Source organism: Trachymyrmex cornetzi, unplaced genomic scaffold, assembly GCF_001594075.2.
Source record: "Trachymyrmex cornetzi isolate Tcor2-1 unplaced genomic scaffold, Tcor1.1 scaffold104, whole genome shotgun sequence".
Lineage (NCBI taxonomy): Eukaryota > Metazoa > Arthropoda > Insecta > Hymenoptera > Formicidae > Trachymyrmex > Trachymyrmex cornetzi.
The window spans coordinates 443,059-459,692 of NW_017295587.1; the positions used below are offsets into that span (position 1 = coordinate 443,059).

General features: G+C 35.1%; 3 protein-coding genes across 3 annotated transcripts; 2 read left to right on the forward strand and 1 right to left on the reverse strand.

Moving 5' to 3' along the window:
- Positions 1-647: 647 nt before the first annotated feature.
- Positions 648-6,188, reverse strand: LOC108759091 (kxDL motif-containing protein CG10681). Its single transcript, XM_018504386.1, has 4 exons — positions 5,480-6,188; positions 3,819-4,018; positions 3,599-3,736; positions 648-1,552 (listed from the first exon to the last, which is right to left on the reverse strand). The coding sequence occupies exons 1-4, from the start codon at positions 5,626-5,628 to the stop codon at positions 1,422-1,424; spliced, it is 618 nt and encodes a 205-aa protein (XP_018359888.1). The 5' UTR covers positions 5,629-6,188; the 3' UTR covers positions 648-1,421.
- A 53-nt stretch (positions 6,189-6,241) lies between these two features.
- vih (ubiquitin conjugating enzyme vih) lies at positions 6,242-8,739 on the forward strand. The gene is made up of 4 exons (XM_018504391.1): positions 6,242-6,504; positions 6,835-6,949; positions 7,934-8,138; positions 8,221-8,739. Exons 1-4 carry the CDS (start codon positions 6,401-6,403, stop codon positions 8,358-8,360), a joined length of 564 nt encoding a protein of 187 aa, XP_018359893.1. The 5' UTR covers positions 6,242-6,400; the 3' UTR covers positions 8,361-8,739.
- Positions 8,740-10,385: 1,646 nt separating this feature from the next.
- On the forward strand, positions 10,386-13,468 carry LOC108758955 (valacyclovir hydrolase). The gene is made up of 5 exons (XM_018504203.1): positions 10,386-10,618; positions 10,734-10,824; positions 11,920-12,240; positions 13,010-13,265; positions 13,334-13,468. Exons 1-5 carry the CDS (start codon positions 10,514-10,516, stop codon positions 13,428-13,430), a joined length of 870 nt encoding a protein of 289 aa, XP_018359705.1. The 5' UTR covers positions 10,386-10,513; the 3' UTR covers positions 13,431-13,468.
- The last annotated feature ends 3,166 nt before the right edge of the window (positions 13,469-16,634 follow it).

Below are 16,634 nucleotides of genomic sequence, written 5' to 3' on the forward strand. Positions count from 1 at the left end.
GAACGCTACCGACAACAAATGATCAATTTGAATCAAGCTTTACGTGAAAAACGATCGAAATATCAAAAAAGGCAACACAAAGTGATTTTGCTTTATGATAATGCACCATCACACACAGCAAAACTGGTCAAGGAAACGATTGAGGCGTTTGGTTGGGAAATACTTTCGTATGCGGCTTACTCACCAGACTTGGCTCCGTCCGATTACTATTTATTTGCATCGATGGGACACGCACTTGCTCAGCAGCGCTTCACTTCTTACGAAGATGTACGAAAATGGCTAGATGACTGGTTTGGCTCAAAAGAGCAACAATTTTTTTGGCGTGGCATCCACAAATTGTCAGACAGGTGGGAAAAATGTATAGCTAGCGATGGGCAATACTTCGAATAAAATATTTTTTATTATTTTCATGCAATAAACGTGTATTTTCTATTAAAAAATTCCGGTTTCATATTTACATACCTGGTAGACTTTATACTTGAAAAGTCGCTTTTTCCGCTGAGCGCAACCAATGATCGGAATAAACCCCTACAGCACAAAGTTGCACAAAAGTTGCAGCAACATTGCATGTTGCAACAATATTGCTGCAAATTTTGTGCTGTATGAGAAGGGCGCAACTTCTAGTAGCATTCGACGACCTCGTATCCCACATTTCGCCGAAGTGACGTGTCATAACGACGTCGACGTCGACATCGTTCACTGTACTCCCTCGTTGCGCTGAACACATACAGTGGACACTTGGAACGTCTTCCTCCTGAATCTCCTGAATTAACACGCCGAAAGAATTCACATGAATCTTTCCCAGACGCGCGCGTCGCGCTGGCTAAGTATAGCAGAGCCGGCGCGACGTGGGCGCGGATGCAGCCGTGAAAAGCATTCGCATTAATCTCGGCGCCACCTTTGTCGGCCGGACAAGCGAAATATTTCACGACGACGACGGCTGCGTCCTCGCTAATGAAACGCCCCAGGTGGTGACGATTCTAGTCGTCTCGGCCTGACGCGACTTGCGAATTAAAACTCCCGGGTGTCCCGTAAGGACACCCTCTCCTCCTCTTTTTTTTTTCTTTCGCTTGCCGTTACACGCATTCACCGGAACAGTCGTGTGGAATTGATCAACACCGCTCTACCATGTACAAAGAATTTATTTTTCTTAACATTGACAGTACTCACAAACTCGCAGCTCGCACAATAACATCGAGATATGGCTGTGCGTGGCGTCGACGCCACCTTGAGACTCCGCGCCTCCCGACTTCCTTATTGCCTTACTGATCGATCGATCGATTGGCCGATTGATTAGCCCGTATCGCTCCCGAGCAACATTCAAAGCGGACGGTGCGTGAGCCCGACTTTGGAACAATTATTATGACAAGCGTTTCTCTCTCATCCCCTCTCCCCCTCTTTCTCTCATTACTGCCCGGCTTTCAACCGGTATCGGATGTGCAGGACGATGTATCGGCGTTACTCTGATCGTTGTTGCTCTCCGTCGACGAGCTGTCGTTACTCTTTATTCGCCGTTTGCGCAGCTTCGCGAACTGAAACTCCTCGACCGGCACTGTACACCAACAATAGAAGTCATGTCATTAATCCTCTGGCTAATTATCGCCGTTCGCAATTTCGTTTTTTTTTTCTTTTTGCTTTACGTATATCTCTCATTCCGTTTCGCAGCAAGGATAGGATAACTTGATCGGGTTGAGTCAAAGCGCAGGAAAACGAGAACGAACGAAGAACGCTTATATATTTCTTTCTCTCTCTTTCTCTCCCCCCCCCTCTCTCTCTCTCTCTCTCTCTCTCTCTCTCGGCCAACCGAAACATTTTACATTGTGAATCGCATTATCTTACAGTAGAAAGTGCGCATACAATGAATTTATTTGAGTACCTTGAGATTGACTGGCGATTCTAAGGCATTAACATTAAAAATCTTGAACTATTCCGTAATTGATACGTAACATATATCCCTTCATTGCATAAATCTTCGCATCCGCGCGAAATGACTTAATTTAATCTCTCTTTCAAGCTCATTTCTACCTTTTTAGATTTTAACTTTAATCTCGGTTTATAGAATTGTCACAAATTCCTTATCCTGAAGTTCCATAACTTTTCCTGATTTCCAGACAAAATTTCGTGATGTTTCCTGATGCTTCAATAATATTTTTAATTTTTTTTTGTAGTGTCCTCATTTGAAAACTGTCAAATATTTTGAGAGAGCAATTCATAGCAATATAAATTACTATTAATGCTACTAACACCACTTGCATTTGATTGTTAAGTTAATAATATTCCAAGATTCCATAGGTGTGACGTACGCATATTAAACTTCTTTAACACCAAGAATTTTAATTTTGTGTGAAACAGAAAATTTTGCAAAATTTCCCTGATTTTTCCCTAATTTCCCCTATTTTCAATTTCCTTGATTCCCCTAATTTCAATTTTGTGGCCTGATTTAATTTACTCTTCCTCTTTTTCTAATTCTTAAAACTAGAGAAGGTAAGTTAAACGAAGATTAAAGTTAATCTATATTTTAGTAGAAACGTACATCAGCCACGTCCCTAAACTTCATAGGCATGTACTAAATTTTAGTGTCAAGAGATGAGACCAGCTCTCGAGTGTTTTCACAAAAACTGTAAATCGTTACAGACGTACCTAGTGTGAAATAGACGACTCTGTGTGCGACGAGGTAGACCAACGATCTTTATTTACAAATAATGCACTGCGTAACACATGAATAAGCTTCCTTGCTATGCGCTGGGAGAAGCAATAAATCGGCTCGTACATCAAAAGCATGTTGTTATGCGGTATGTACATACTTACACGGCAAGTCGATGAAAATTACGTAATGAAGAGAGAACATTCAAAGTAGTAAACTTCCGTACTCAACATCCTCATCTCTGATATCTACGCAACGTGTCGGAGATTCAACACATGGCATGTATTTCTCATTCGTTCGCAATAAAAAAAATTATTTGCACAATTTATCGACAGTTTCTTGATCAACTACCCTTGCATAAACTAGTAAGGAAATTTACTTTGTACCATCTCTGTATTGCAAATTTGCTCAGTGACGATTGTTTTACACATGCGAGTAATAACGCAAAAAAATATGCGTAAATAATCGGAAAGTGTCGATTCGCCGTTTGCGACTGATACTTCTTACAGCGGTTTTTGTACTAGTATCTCCTCACGGGGAGAAAGTGCACGGGATGTCAGGTAAAGCGCAAAATCTTAAGAAGCAAGACATCGCTTCTCATTAACATCAATTTCTAATAGAAATACTCTCTTTAAAATAGTCTCTTATGCATTCACGTATAGTTAATGTAATTACATATATATATATATCTCACAACAATAAAATCATCTGAGGATGTAAAAACAGTTCAGACTAAACAGGTCTCTTTGCTCTCTTACAACAAAGCATAGAATATACTCCTTCCTTCCGTGGTTTACCTCCATTAATATACATATTAGAAACATGATGTGTGTTACCTGAATTAACCGGCCGTTCGTTCCGTAGGTAAATTTTAAATATTTTACATTTGAACGTTCGTCGAAGATCCAATTTATTCCTTAGCGATATGGCTACTTTTAGTGGAGGTTTCATTACCATCTGAATCGGGATCTTGATCGGCAGCGCCGTGAACTGGAGCGGTTGGCAATGGCACGACCTCCGGCTCGAGAGGCTTCACCGGGCAATCGACATCTTCCACGATAACTTCCTCCGCCAAACTGCTCCTTACTGCCTCTGCGCAATTAGGATAGAAAAAAATATAACGAATGGATCATATATCTACTTTCCTCGTTGATTCATTCATATAATTAATTACCGTTGAACGCCTGTGGATACTGCTGGCTCAATTTACTCTTTATCAAGCGAATCCTCTTAAAAATATAATCCAGGTCCCTCTTCATCTCGACTAGAAGAGCAGTGTGCTTCTTGAATTCTGTACCGGCAGTCTTGAGTCTATTCACCGACAACTGATTGCAATTTGTCAGCATCTCGTTGGTCTTTTCAAACCTTTGTAACCTGGAAGCGCACAAAGAGTTAAATATTATATCATGAGAGAATTAGAGGTGTGTAAATATATCTCGAGAAAGACAAATAGCAAATTTGGTCACTTGCATTACACTAAATTAGTGTATACTAAAAACTGCTATATGTATTTATACATATATACAAAATTAGCAAAGTTTGTCCTGATGTTTTGGACTTTGTACTGTTTGGGCGAGTTCACCATGCAAGTTAAAAGAGGTCTGTTTTTTATACCTGTACCCCTACTGAAAAAAATCACGTCACACAGTTGCATGATAAAATTATGTAATTGAAACACGTAACAGATTGTTCCAAATCAGTACGTGATTTTTTAAAACAATATAATTTGAAAAATTACATGATATTAGAAATAATTTCATCCATGATGTGATTTTATAGTTATCGACTTTTAAAGAATTGAACGATAGAAATATAAGAAAAAAGAACGTATCATCATGTAACTTTTCTTTTACGCGATTTACATGTTTTAATCACATAATTTCGGCTGTGGTCAAAGTCTCGCTACAAATGCTTTGAAGCATTTGATGAACCAATTAGAAGAAAGAATTTTACAAACTGACCAATTAAAAGACATTTCAAAGCATTTGTAGCATCGCGTTGACCATATCCTTTATCATGTAACGTTATGACATGATTTTTTTTAGTAGGGACCCAATTGTACTAGAATTCTCTTTCTCGCTTTTGCCAAATCTGAAACATATATCTATCTCACTTTAAGTTCCAAAAGTGTACACTAGTACAGTCACAAAAAATAAGCCTAAGGTCTATTCTTTTAAATATACATATAATAAATAAGGGGCTAAGAGTAATAGTGGGTTATGAGTTGCTATCTTTTAATAATTTTTAAAATTACATAACAAACAAACGTTTCGACCTTACACTAGGTCATTTTGAATATTTGATAAACATATTCTAATGACAAATTAAAATTGTTACTTAAGAACGTTTAATGACAAAGATGCATACTTGAAATTAAAATTGACGGAATCTATTGTTTTAGCTGAGTTTCTTTGTGTGTATATGTGTGGCCATAGTTCTCTTTTTCTCTTCTCCTCATCAAGTGAAAAGAAAAGAAGGAAAAAAAATGTGCAAGAAGGCAAAGAAGTTCAGTTGGGTCCAATTTCACAACTCATGGTTAACTCTTAACCGAGGTTTAACTTATTCCTGATCTCTTTCTAATGCTAGAATTGCAAAGAGATGAGACATAAGTTGGACCTCGGTTAAGAGTTAACCATGAGTTGTGAAACTGAGCCTTAAGCTAATTCTACAATGTGCTTTTTGTTTCCTGTTTCTTGCTGTTTGTCTTTTGCCTTCTTGATCAAAAAGGCAAGAGACAAACAGCAAGAAACAGGAAACAAAAAGCACATTGTAGAACAACCGTTAGCCTTAGAAGTTTAAAACGAACAAGTCTAGAAAATCAGAGCTGAAACTTACATCTGTTTCTGTGCACGTATCATAGACTCCACGTCCTGCTGATCGACGATGCCGGCCAGACCTTGCACAAACACCTCCGGTGCCGTGTAGTTTCTGAAACACTCGAAGCTCCCAGTGTCCGACTCCGGTGTGCCCTGCGCCGCTGCCATACTTTCGCTACCTCAGGATCACCAGGCCACGAATCTACTCTCATCATCGAGCAATCCCATCGCTCGAACAAAATGTCGCACGAATTCGCTCAATCGTACTCGACGCGACCTACACTCTGGTGACCGACGAGTCGCGAGCACTACATGTCGCGAAAGTCCGGATTGCAATCGTCCACGTTATCTCCCTTGGTGTTTCACGTTGGTCATCACGTCAGGACCAGAAAGAAAAGACGTCGATCAATATATCGCGATCGCGCTAGGCCGAGCCTGTCCGCCTCGCCGAAACTATCAAGCCCATTTCCCCGCGTTCCGAGAACAAATGCTAGGCGATGCCGGCGACGGCGGAGTTATCGATCAATCGAGAGGGTGCTTGGATACCAACAATTACGCGATATCTCGAGTCCGAAGGTGAATCCTATGTGCGATTTAAAAATCCCATTCGTCTGCAGCCTGCAGGTCCGAAGACGACACGCGACGGAACGGTGGGCGACGAGAGACGCGAGACGAGGAGGAATCGGAAAATCCGCGCGACGCCGCGACGCGTCGCCGCCCGACGGCAACAGCTGTTTTGCGACCTGATGTTTTCGAGCCGGGCAATAGGGCGCCGTGCAGCATTCAAATTTCCATCGTGCTGTTGTGACGGTCAATCGAGTCGGACTGAGTCGGAGTCGCAGAGCGAGAGAGACGGAGAGATTGCGACCCTCGCTCCGTGAAGACGATACTTCTCGCCGATTCGTCACCCAGGAACGCGAAGACGCCAAGGTGCCTCAGGATGGCACAGAACGTGAATCCGTTCAGCTCGATGCAAAACACGCCGACCAAGGCAACCGAAGAGAAGCAGAGCTTGCCGAAGGACAATCATGCAGTCAGTAAACGGTACGCGGAATCGAGTCCATTAATATGAATTGCGAGCTGACTGGCGAGTTTTCTTTCGAGTCGATCGTTCAAATCGCCTCGTTCGCGACCGTCGAAATTTTTCGGATATTTCAGGAATTCAAGCGGCATAATCGATATCGCTTTGTTCACTGTAGTCACATAACCTAGTGGACTCTGATGTTGATTAAGCGCGATTCGTCGGGAATATTTTACAATATTTGATTTTGTAATAGTCTATTCTATTTTTCCTTCGTTGTAATCAGCTATAACTTGTCTCATGGAGGCGTTTACTTGTGTGGAAATATCTGAATTTACTTCTTGATTGTCCAGATTGCAGAAGGAGCTCATGGTGCTGATGATGAGCACCGAACAAGGAGTATCTGCCTTCCCAGAGGGAGAAAATTTATTTAAGTGGATCGGGACTATCACAGGACCAAGAGATACGGTAGGAAAACCTCTCTACTTTGAATAACATTATTGCCTCTAATATAACAAAAATATCTACAGTTTGTATCAGACTAAATATTAAAGGTATGGCTTTCTACAATAAATCATTACCGAAGCTTTAAGTCTTTGACCAATTATAAATGATTATTCTGTTCACATTCAACTGTGATGATCAATTTCTTATGGCTTAAAACTTAAAGCTTAGGTAATGGCTTATTGTAGAAAGCCTAATAGAATTCTTTCTATGCTGGAGAAAAAAGAGAAAAGATAAATTTATAAAAAGATAAACTGCTCAGTTAAAAGACTTTAAGATCCTTACTCTCTGGCTCTTAAAAGCATTAGTACTCTCTAAATTCTTTGGAGTAAAATCTCACTCTATATAAAGAGTGAAAATTGGGAGTTTTGAAAAAGAATAAAAATCTTTAAGAGAGAGAAGAAGTGAAAAGAAGAGGATTTATTCTAAAAGTTTTAGAGAGTATTCAACAGCATTGATGTCGCTACATTATCATTGAGTAGATATTATATACAGTGTACAATGGAAAAAGTTTTGTTGAAATATCTAAAAATTTAACTAGATATAGAAAATAATTCTGAAAATAATTTTGGTTGGCCCCCCCATTAAAATAATTATGTTGATGCCCAAGCTGGTTGCTAGAATGTCAAAACATTTTACAACATTGTCATCAATGCTTTTAAGCGTTCTACATAATTATTTTGATGATTCAACAGAATTATTTCAGATGTCTGGCTAAATTTTTAAATACTTCAGCAAAATTGTTCTTTCCGTGTAAAAAAAAGCAGCACAACGACATTTACATTGCAGTTAAGAGTTATGAAATAGATGACTAAGATTGGATTGGAATTTTATCAATCAAAGTAAAGTTCATTATATAAATTCAACATTTCCTTTCTTCGAATTGATTAAATTCTAATCTAATCTCAATCTCTAGTACAGGTATAATGAAAATGTTACGTGTTGCAGGTATACGCCGGTCTCACCTACAAATTAACCTTAGAATTTCCACATAGCTATCCGTATAGTGCTCCAATAGTACGCTTTGCTACGCCTTGCTTTCATCCAAACGTGGATACCGGTGGTAATATCTGTCTAGATATATTAAAAGACAAGTGGAGCGCACTGTATGACGTCCGTACCATTTTACTCTCCATACAATCTCTTCTTGGTGGTAAGTAATAAGTAATAAATAAAGTGTAATACAAGTCAATATTGATGTGAGATACTACTTAATTTCACACTTTGTTACATAGAACCTAACAACGAAAGTCCACTTAATCTTGAAGCAGCAGAGCTATGGAATAATCAGACGAAATACAAAAAGTATCTGATGGAAGAATATCATAGGGCACTCGATCGAACACAGAGCAATCGTAATCAACAAGATTCATGATAAGCCATGACCGTAAATTCATTTTGAATCATTTAATATTATTATTCTTACGAATGGTAGGATTATAATTAAGTGTACGAACTTTCTGCACTTTTTCGAGATTCATTAAGCACTATCGAGTTTGAATTGAATTGTTTTTCTTTCAAAAGAATGACAATGACAAAATTCTTCACGAATTATGTATATGTATTTAGCTTGTATCTCGCAAGATTTTCGTAGGAAGACTTTTGTAAGAGCAATTATAAATTTATGTAATCATCGACATTAAGACAATTGCACTACATTTATTTATTTACTATATAGAAACATGTGCATTGGTTTTTCGATCATTACCGTCATCGTCTGTACATTACATCTATATTTGATGTTTGTTTCCATTTTTACCATTACTGTATAGTTCTAAAATAAATATTTTAATGATCAGATAACCATTAAGAGTTAATTTGCAATTTCCTCAACATGATTTTTTAACAACAATATCGCACGTGATATATATTTTTTGTTATATTTCAGTTTCATTAATATATGTAGTAAGATATAAATTTTTGGCGTCCAAATTTCGAAAATTAAAAAAATTTTTTGCAGAATAGCATTTTTGAAAATTTTAATTAATGTAACTCCTTTGTTTATTATATTCTTCTGAACATTCTATTTTACTTTCCCGATTTTCGTAAATTTAAGTTTTCATGTTAAAATCTCCAAGTTTAAAATTCTAAGAATTGCGACTTTGTTAGTTTGATGTATAGGAATAAACGTGGAGGAATATACATATATATTTACAAAAGGTAAATATTTTTAGTGTCATTAATAGGTTTTACTATTTTTTTGCTGATGACATAGTGTCGTTATATAAGAACATGAAACTTATTAACAAATATAACTATTGCATATGCGGTTATTACAGATAAAAACTAAAAAGGAAACAAAGTACTTTAATAAATGCTTTGAGCACGTATTCACGGTAAAAAAAATGCGGTCAGTTTATATCATAGTCTTAGTTAATTATTTCAGTCAGATGGTGCAATAATATAATAAAGATGCGGATCGTAAAATGTTAAAAATACAAATTATACATAATTAGTTAATATATACATATGTATGTGTATATATTTGAACCATTGGAAATATTAAACTTATCAATATTATCGTAAAACAAGGAATCAGTTATATTAGTCACAGTTTCAATACTTCTTTAAATTGCATTTATCTATTTTAAAAAATGTTAATCTCGGTTGAACTAATTTTTATTATATGTGTATGTATTTATATTTTATCTTTATCTTTTTCTTTATTTTATCCACATGATGCATATAAGATACATTAAATAAAAATAGTCGAAATAATTATATTAGCTATATAACCAAAATAACTATTTTAATTATTAGTTTAATCTTTAATTAATTACACTATTACGATAATAATCGTTTCATATTGAACTAAACAAAAATAATGTAAGGGGCTCCGCATAATAAAAGGAACAGAGAACAGAGAATAAGAATTTCAACCTATCAGAAATCATGTATTGTGATATGTATTTCCACAATACATGATTTCTGATAGGTTGAAATTCTTAGTCTCTGTTCTCTGTTCCTTATTCCTTTTATGAGTGCGGAGCCCCTAAGCAAGTTAATTAAGATTTTTGAAAATACATACATAGATAAGTACGAGGTAGAGACAGACAAAAAATATAAAAAAATAATTTTGTTTTACGGTTATTAGCTAAGCTAAAAAGAATATTACCTATATATTAGGTGTTAAATTTAATTCCTGCCGTCTTTTCGTCTTCAAAATTGATTTGTTTCGAAGGGAAATACCTTAATCAAAGTATTATTAATAAAGTATTATTAATTAGTAATAAAGTAGAAAATGGAGGAAATTACTTTGATTGAGGTATTCTTTCATCTTCCCTTCGAAACAAATCAATTTTGGAGACGAAAAACGGCAGGAATTAAGTTTAACACCTAATATATATTATCATTTTCGTGTTATTGCGTTATTCCGGTATCAGTTATCTAACTATTTCAAAATGCTGCGTTTTTAATCTCGACGATGCTATATATAACGGTACCGATGTGCGCTGTCAGCAGTCCACTACGAATGATCCATTTAAAGACTTCAGTCGGTCGTAAAGCAACATATGTATATTCAATACGATGTATGCTCGTTTCGTGAGTACATTACATAAAATAGTAAAATCCGGAAGCCTAGTGCATACTCGGCAACTATCAACTACTGCGAATAAGGCTCGTGAGATGGAGGTGTGTATATAAATGGAAATGCAGAATCACTACTTGCCGTTTTCTCATCTGCCATTTCATGGATCGTCTTTCGGCTACCATATGTTAAGCAAAATATATACATTCTTGTTAACAGGAACGAAAGATCAAAGTGAACAACATGGAAATTAATTATGCTAGGGTCGGCACAGGGGACCATCCGGTATTACTGTTGCCTGGAGCCTTAGGTAATGCGATTTCTCCAATTATAAATCTCTTAAGTCTGATCTACAATTGCGTAAACGTAGTTGTAAGTGGTCGTAGTTGTAACAATTCACAGTCGGATATTCTCCTTGTATTCAAGTGTGATTGGTCAATTCTTACAACTGCAACTACGTTCACGTAATTGTAGATTGGACTTTATACATTGATCAGATAATAGTTTTGTATGTTTACTTTTATCGACAGTTATTGCTGCCATCTACCGGACTGTATATAAATCTGAATAATATTTAAATTGTTTGTTGAAAAACAAGATAGCGTTGCCTACATTGTGATTTTGATGACTAAAAGAAAAGTTGTTAAATTTTCAGAACAATTTTCTGCCACCAAATAATTGTAATTGTTTTTACCGGTTTTTCTTTATTGTAATATAACTATTTTTTTGTTGTTATTGTCGTTTTCAATTATTAATAATTTAATGAGTTAAGGGTTTAAGGGTTTTCTAAATTTTTTAAATCTTGATTGACTTAATTAACATAGTAAAATAAATTAATAATGTTTGTGACGTCAAGAATAAATCCAAGTAAAATGACCTTGTACTAAATTAATAAATACCCCGGGAAAAAATGTTTCATATATAATTATGTAAGATTATATATTATATATACTTGTATAAAAAAAATTGACATACTTTATGTATAATTATATATAATTATATACATATAATTATATATATAATATAACATTTTTTTTCGAGACATTAATTTGTGTTTAAAGAAAAAATTCCAAATAACCAAATATGTCAAAAGCAGATATTTTTGCAAAATGCTTGGCTACAAATTTTGTCGATAAAATGTCCAACAGAACATAATGATAGATTTACTGAAGAAACCGAACAGAATCTGCCACTTAAATAAATAGCATTAGATATAAAACAAAAAATTCTGCTTGGTTTCTGCTGCTACATGACGCTAGCAGAACACAAGCTTAATACAGACACAATTGATGCCAATCTGCTTCAATATTCTGCTCGAACTTGTTGGCAAACTGCTAACACGCTGCTAACATTTCACTAGGATGTCGAGAATTTGCAGTCTATCAAATCAAAAGGGATGTTTCAGGATCAATATGGACTAATTTTAAGCCACAGATGGAGAATCTGAACGTGGACGGGCTAACCATAGTAGCATGGGATCCACCTGGTTACGGAAAGTCACGGCCACCCGATAGGACATTCCCGGATGATTTTTTTCAACGCGACGCCACGTGGGCTTATAATTTAATGAAAACTCTCGGCTACTCGAAATTTTCTCTGATCGGTTGGAGTGACGGTGGCATCACGTCGCTTCTACTGGCCTCGGCGTATCCCGACAGCGTCTACAGGATGGTTGTTTTTGGCGCAAACGCATACATACACCCGGACGAAACGAAAATATACGAAAGTATGACTCTGCTCGTGATGTCGTAGACCGATATTCATAGTCCGTTTTTATCTTAAGGTCATCTTAAGTAATGTCTTGAAATGCTAATACAACACTCTAATTGATTTATAACGTCTTAGGATTAGACTTAAGATGGTCTCAAATATAAGAATCAATCATGAATACTGGCCTATGATTAGCTTATGACATCTTAAAGACAGCACTTAAATATCACTGAAAAAAAAGTTGCTGTTTCAAAAAAATATTGATTCTGCAACTAAATGAAGAAGTCGCGGGCTATCAAGCAAATATTTATTAATTCAAATAATATGTTGATATGACTCACGTATATTTAACTTAAATATATAAATACTTAAACTATAAATAATTACTACGAGCTAAATGCATTTAATCAAGTGTTAACAAGTTGTTAAACTTAGCCTTGAATCGGCATTATTGTTATTTCAAGTTAACAACTTTTTTTCTCAGTGTAAGAACTGACGGTAAATGTAAAAACCGATATGAATATCGATTGTTTAGCCAAAGGAGTCTTTTCTAGCGTTTAACAATGTAACTTGTCGAAATCTTGTTATTTATAAAAAAACATTGAAAGTTGAGAAAATTATAAGAATCCATAAATATGTTGGAATTCGTAAAAAGTCACTAAAGTTTTTATAGTAACTAAATTTTACAGATATAGGCACAACGTTTTGCTATCGCGTGATTGAAAGTGCATGAAATATTTCATTTCTTTTGTTCGCGTAACTCTTCATGAAATATTACTGTCCAGGCATTAGGGACATCAACAAGTGGTCAGAAAAAATGAGAACACCTATGATACAAATCTATGGTGAGGATTATTTCCAAAAGATATGGTCGGATTGGATAGACGCTATGCTGAGATTATACGAAAAGCAAAACGGCGACCTGTGCAAACAGGTTTTACCGAAGATAAAATGTCCGACTTTAATCATTCACGGAGCCAAAGACGCGGTGGTTCTGCCAGAACATCCAACGTACTTGAAACAAAATATTGCCAACTCGAAGTTTGTATCAGATTTGAAACAAACAAGGTAAGTACATTATCTTTTTACTAATTTCTTTTATATTACAGACTACATATTTTCGAAAAGGGCGCACATAATCTTCACTTAAGGTATTCCGAAGAATTTAATAATTTGGTTACAGATTTCCTTGTCAATCAAAAATAGGGTAATTATTATAATATATATAGATATCTCAAGCGTTACACGGAAAAAATGATTTTACTAATGTATCTAGAAATTTAGCTAGATAGATCTGAAAATATTTTTGTTTTTAGACCATAAAAATAATTATATAGGAATCTCAAGTATGATGATCGATACTGCAAAAAATTTGGATATTCAGTTTGGACGTTCTATACAATAATTTTGATGGTCTAAAAAATTATTTTTAGATCTGTCTAGTCAAATTTTTTAATAACAATTTTGTTGAAGTAGTAAAAAAAATTGTTCTTCCGTGTAGGTTCAAAATACATTTAACAAATGTTAGAAATCGTAAACTGAAAAATAAACCTTTAAAATTTGAAATATTTTTTTTAAACTATATTTAATAAACGTATATTATGAATTTTGTTTAATAAATATAAATTATGAAAACATTTATAAGACGTTTGTAAGACGTCTATTGAACATTTTCTTTTTACTAATTTAATATATCGTTTTTATACAAGACATTTCGGTTTAATAAATATGTGTTTCACGTTTTTATACAGCATAAAAACATTTTAGCTAAACATTTCTTAAACGTAAATTGTCTATCAGAAAGACAATAAGATATTACGTGTATATATAATGGTAACATCATGTATGTTGGCATTTTATTATGTAGTATGTTATTCTATAATAAGATTTTTTATTAAAATGATATTAATGAATTCTCTTTACTTTATCATTTCCGTTATAATCGTTATACCAGGTCACCCTTTATCCTCTTGAAGATTTGATTCAACATCCTGTATAAATCATATCTGGTCGAAAGTGGAAATTTATATTCGTCATTATATATAAATCGGATAATTTATACATACATCCTGCATGTATCTATGAATAATAAGTATACTTACATATCGATCATATCAAAGTAGTTCAAGTATACATAAAAACTTGAATTCACGAATATTATATAGTATTGAAAAAATATTCAAATAATACACAAATACAGCTGCTATTTAAGTTATTTAAATATTCACATACAAATAGTGCATCATATTGAATGATCCAGTTATTGCATAACATCATAGACGAAGTTATTATTCTCTCACATGTATGCTGCGTAAAATCGTATATCAACTGCGTCAAATTGTTTGATACATGCGACATTTAATCTTGAACTGTATATTCTCTAAGCACAAAGTGCATGCTACTTATAGTGATGCACATTTAACTTTAGCTGAATACATGACATCAACAACGAAGAAATATGTCGATGTTATCTTAATAATTATACTTTTACAAAGTATCTAATAAAGCAATAATTTACTTTTAATACATAATAATCATTTTAATATCTTATGCTCCTGGCAACCCAGTTGGCAGTTAATTAAATCATCATTGAATAATTACATATATAATTACTCAATACGTATAATTTTATCTGTCATCATATCGGAGTTATGGAAGAAATATAAATAAATGTAAAATAAGATAATTTGTAATTCTTTAAATAGCATCTGTTCTAGTTTACTTTATGTTATACCAAAAGACAAGTCGTAATCAATCTATGGATCTCCTGCTGGCGCTTGCAGCGTGCCGCATTCGAGATATGTACCGAGAAATCCTTCGCACATAGATAGAAAGCGGTCTTGTGCCACTTATTATACAAGTGTCTTTATATCCAAAGAGAGCCGAGCGCGCATGGCGCTTTTTCGTCGTTCGACTTATCTGACGATCGAACGCGACCGTATATTGAACAGAGATTGACCAAACAGCAACCCAAGTAACACAACTAAGTCACGATAACGTCAAAATGACGTCAAAATGATATCGTTTTGACGTCATTTTGATATTATCGTGACTTGTTGTATTACTTGGGAATATGCGACCCCAAATAGTGCTCTATAGGGGATCCCTAACCCAGTGTCGAAACTGGAGATAATGCGTACCATTACCTAAATAGAAGACATGGGTCTTGAGCTTTTCATGCCGATTCACTTCTTCATGAAGAGATAGTCCGAAGTTCAATTTTCTCTTGTTCCTTTCCATTTCGGATGTTGATAGAAGTAAACTACCCTTACAGAAATTTAGCAGCATTGGGAACGTTACTTCATAAAAGGGTGGAAATAGTAGAAATTTTACATAAGGGTGGGTATGATCTGTATGAAGCAATGAAAACTGGGAAAATGAAAAAGAGATAAGCATACAATTTGTAAGATCTATTTTAAACATGAAGTTACATCAAATTGAGGAAAAATTTACAATTTTTAAAGCTATTTTAAGATATAAGATCTGAAATTTTTAATGTCTAACTTTGTGGACTTGATGCCGTCTGGGAATCTATAGTACACGTAATATATGAAATTATAAATTTTCAGCGCTGGCAGTGAATTTTTTCGAAATTGACCTACCTCTACTCTCATCATTTTTTTCACAGATTGATATTTGATCGGTGAAATAATAAACAGACTTGTATTTTAGACAAATTGCAATCTTGTGTGTTATTCGATAACTCACGGATTATGCGACAGTCTTGAAAAACAACGAGGTCATGTTATCGCGTCCTGATAAAAATTCACGAGAGGCAGTATATATAAATCGCAGACAGGCTCGCCGACGCAATATAGGTGCGGGCGATCGAGGGAAAGCAATAAAAAGACGCGGAATATAAACTGCATGCGGGTGTAGCCAAATATGGGCAAGTGGTTTCTCGTTCTTCGATCAAGTAAACCTCTGCCCATTTTTTTTTTCGCAAATTCCCTCGCTTCCTCCTCCCTTCCTCTTTCGTGAAATGGAAGAGGAAAAGAGCGCCGGGATCCGCGGATGCGCCTTAAAACCTCATGCATAGTCTTTAATCTCAGGAACCATAACGATAAAACAAACTGAGCCCCGTCTCGTTTCTCGTAAGTACCGTACGAAAGTTGTTAAGCTTCAGGCGTACGATAAATTAATCGGTTTTATCCCGCGAATTTCGGATTATTTTACGATACTTTCGCACGTGGGCGAAGCAATTGAGTCACAAATATCAATTTTAATGTATCTTTTAATGTCCAGTAATTTATATCAGCAGACTAATATAGTTTGCAATAATAATTCAAATCGTTGCAATAATGGTTCAATATAATTTCAATAATAATAATAAATAATAAAATAATTTTGGAACTTACAGTCGTAAATACTTTCGAAGTGCGTATACTGATTTGTATTTGTATTTTTGAC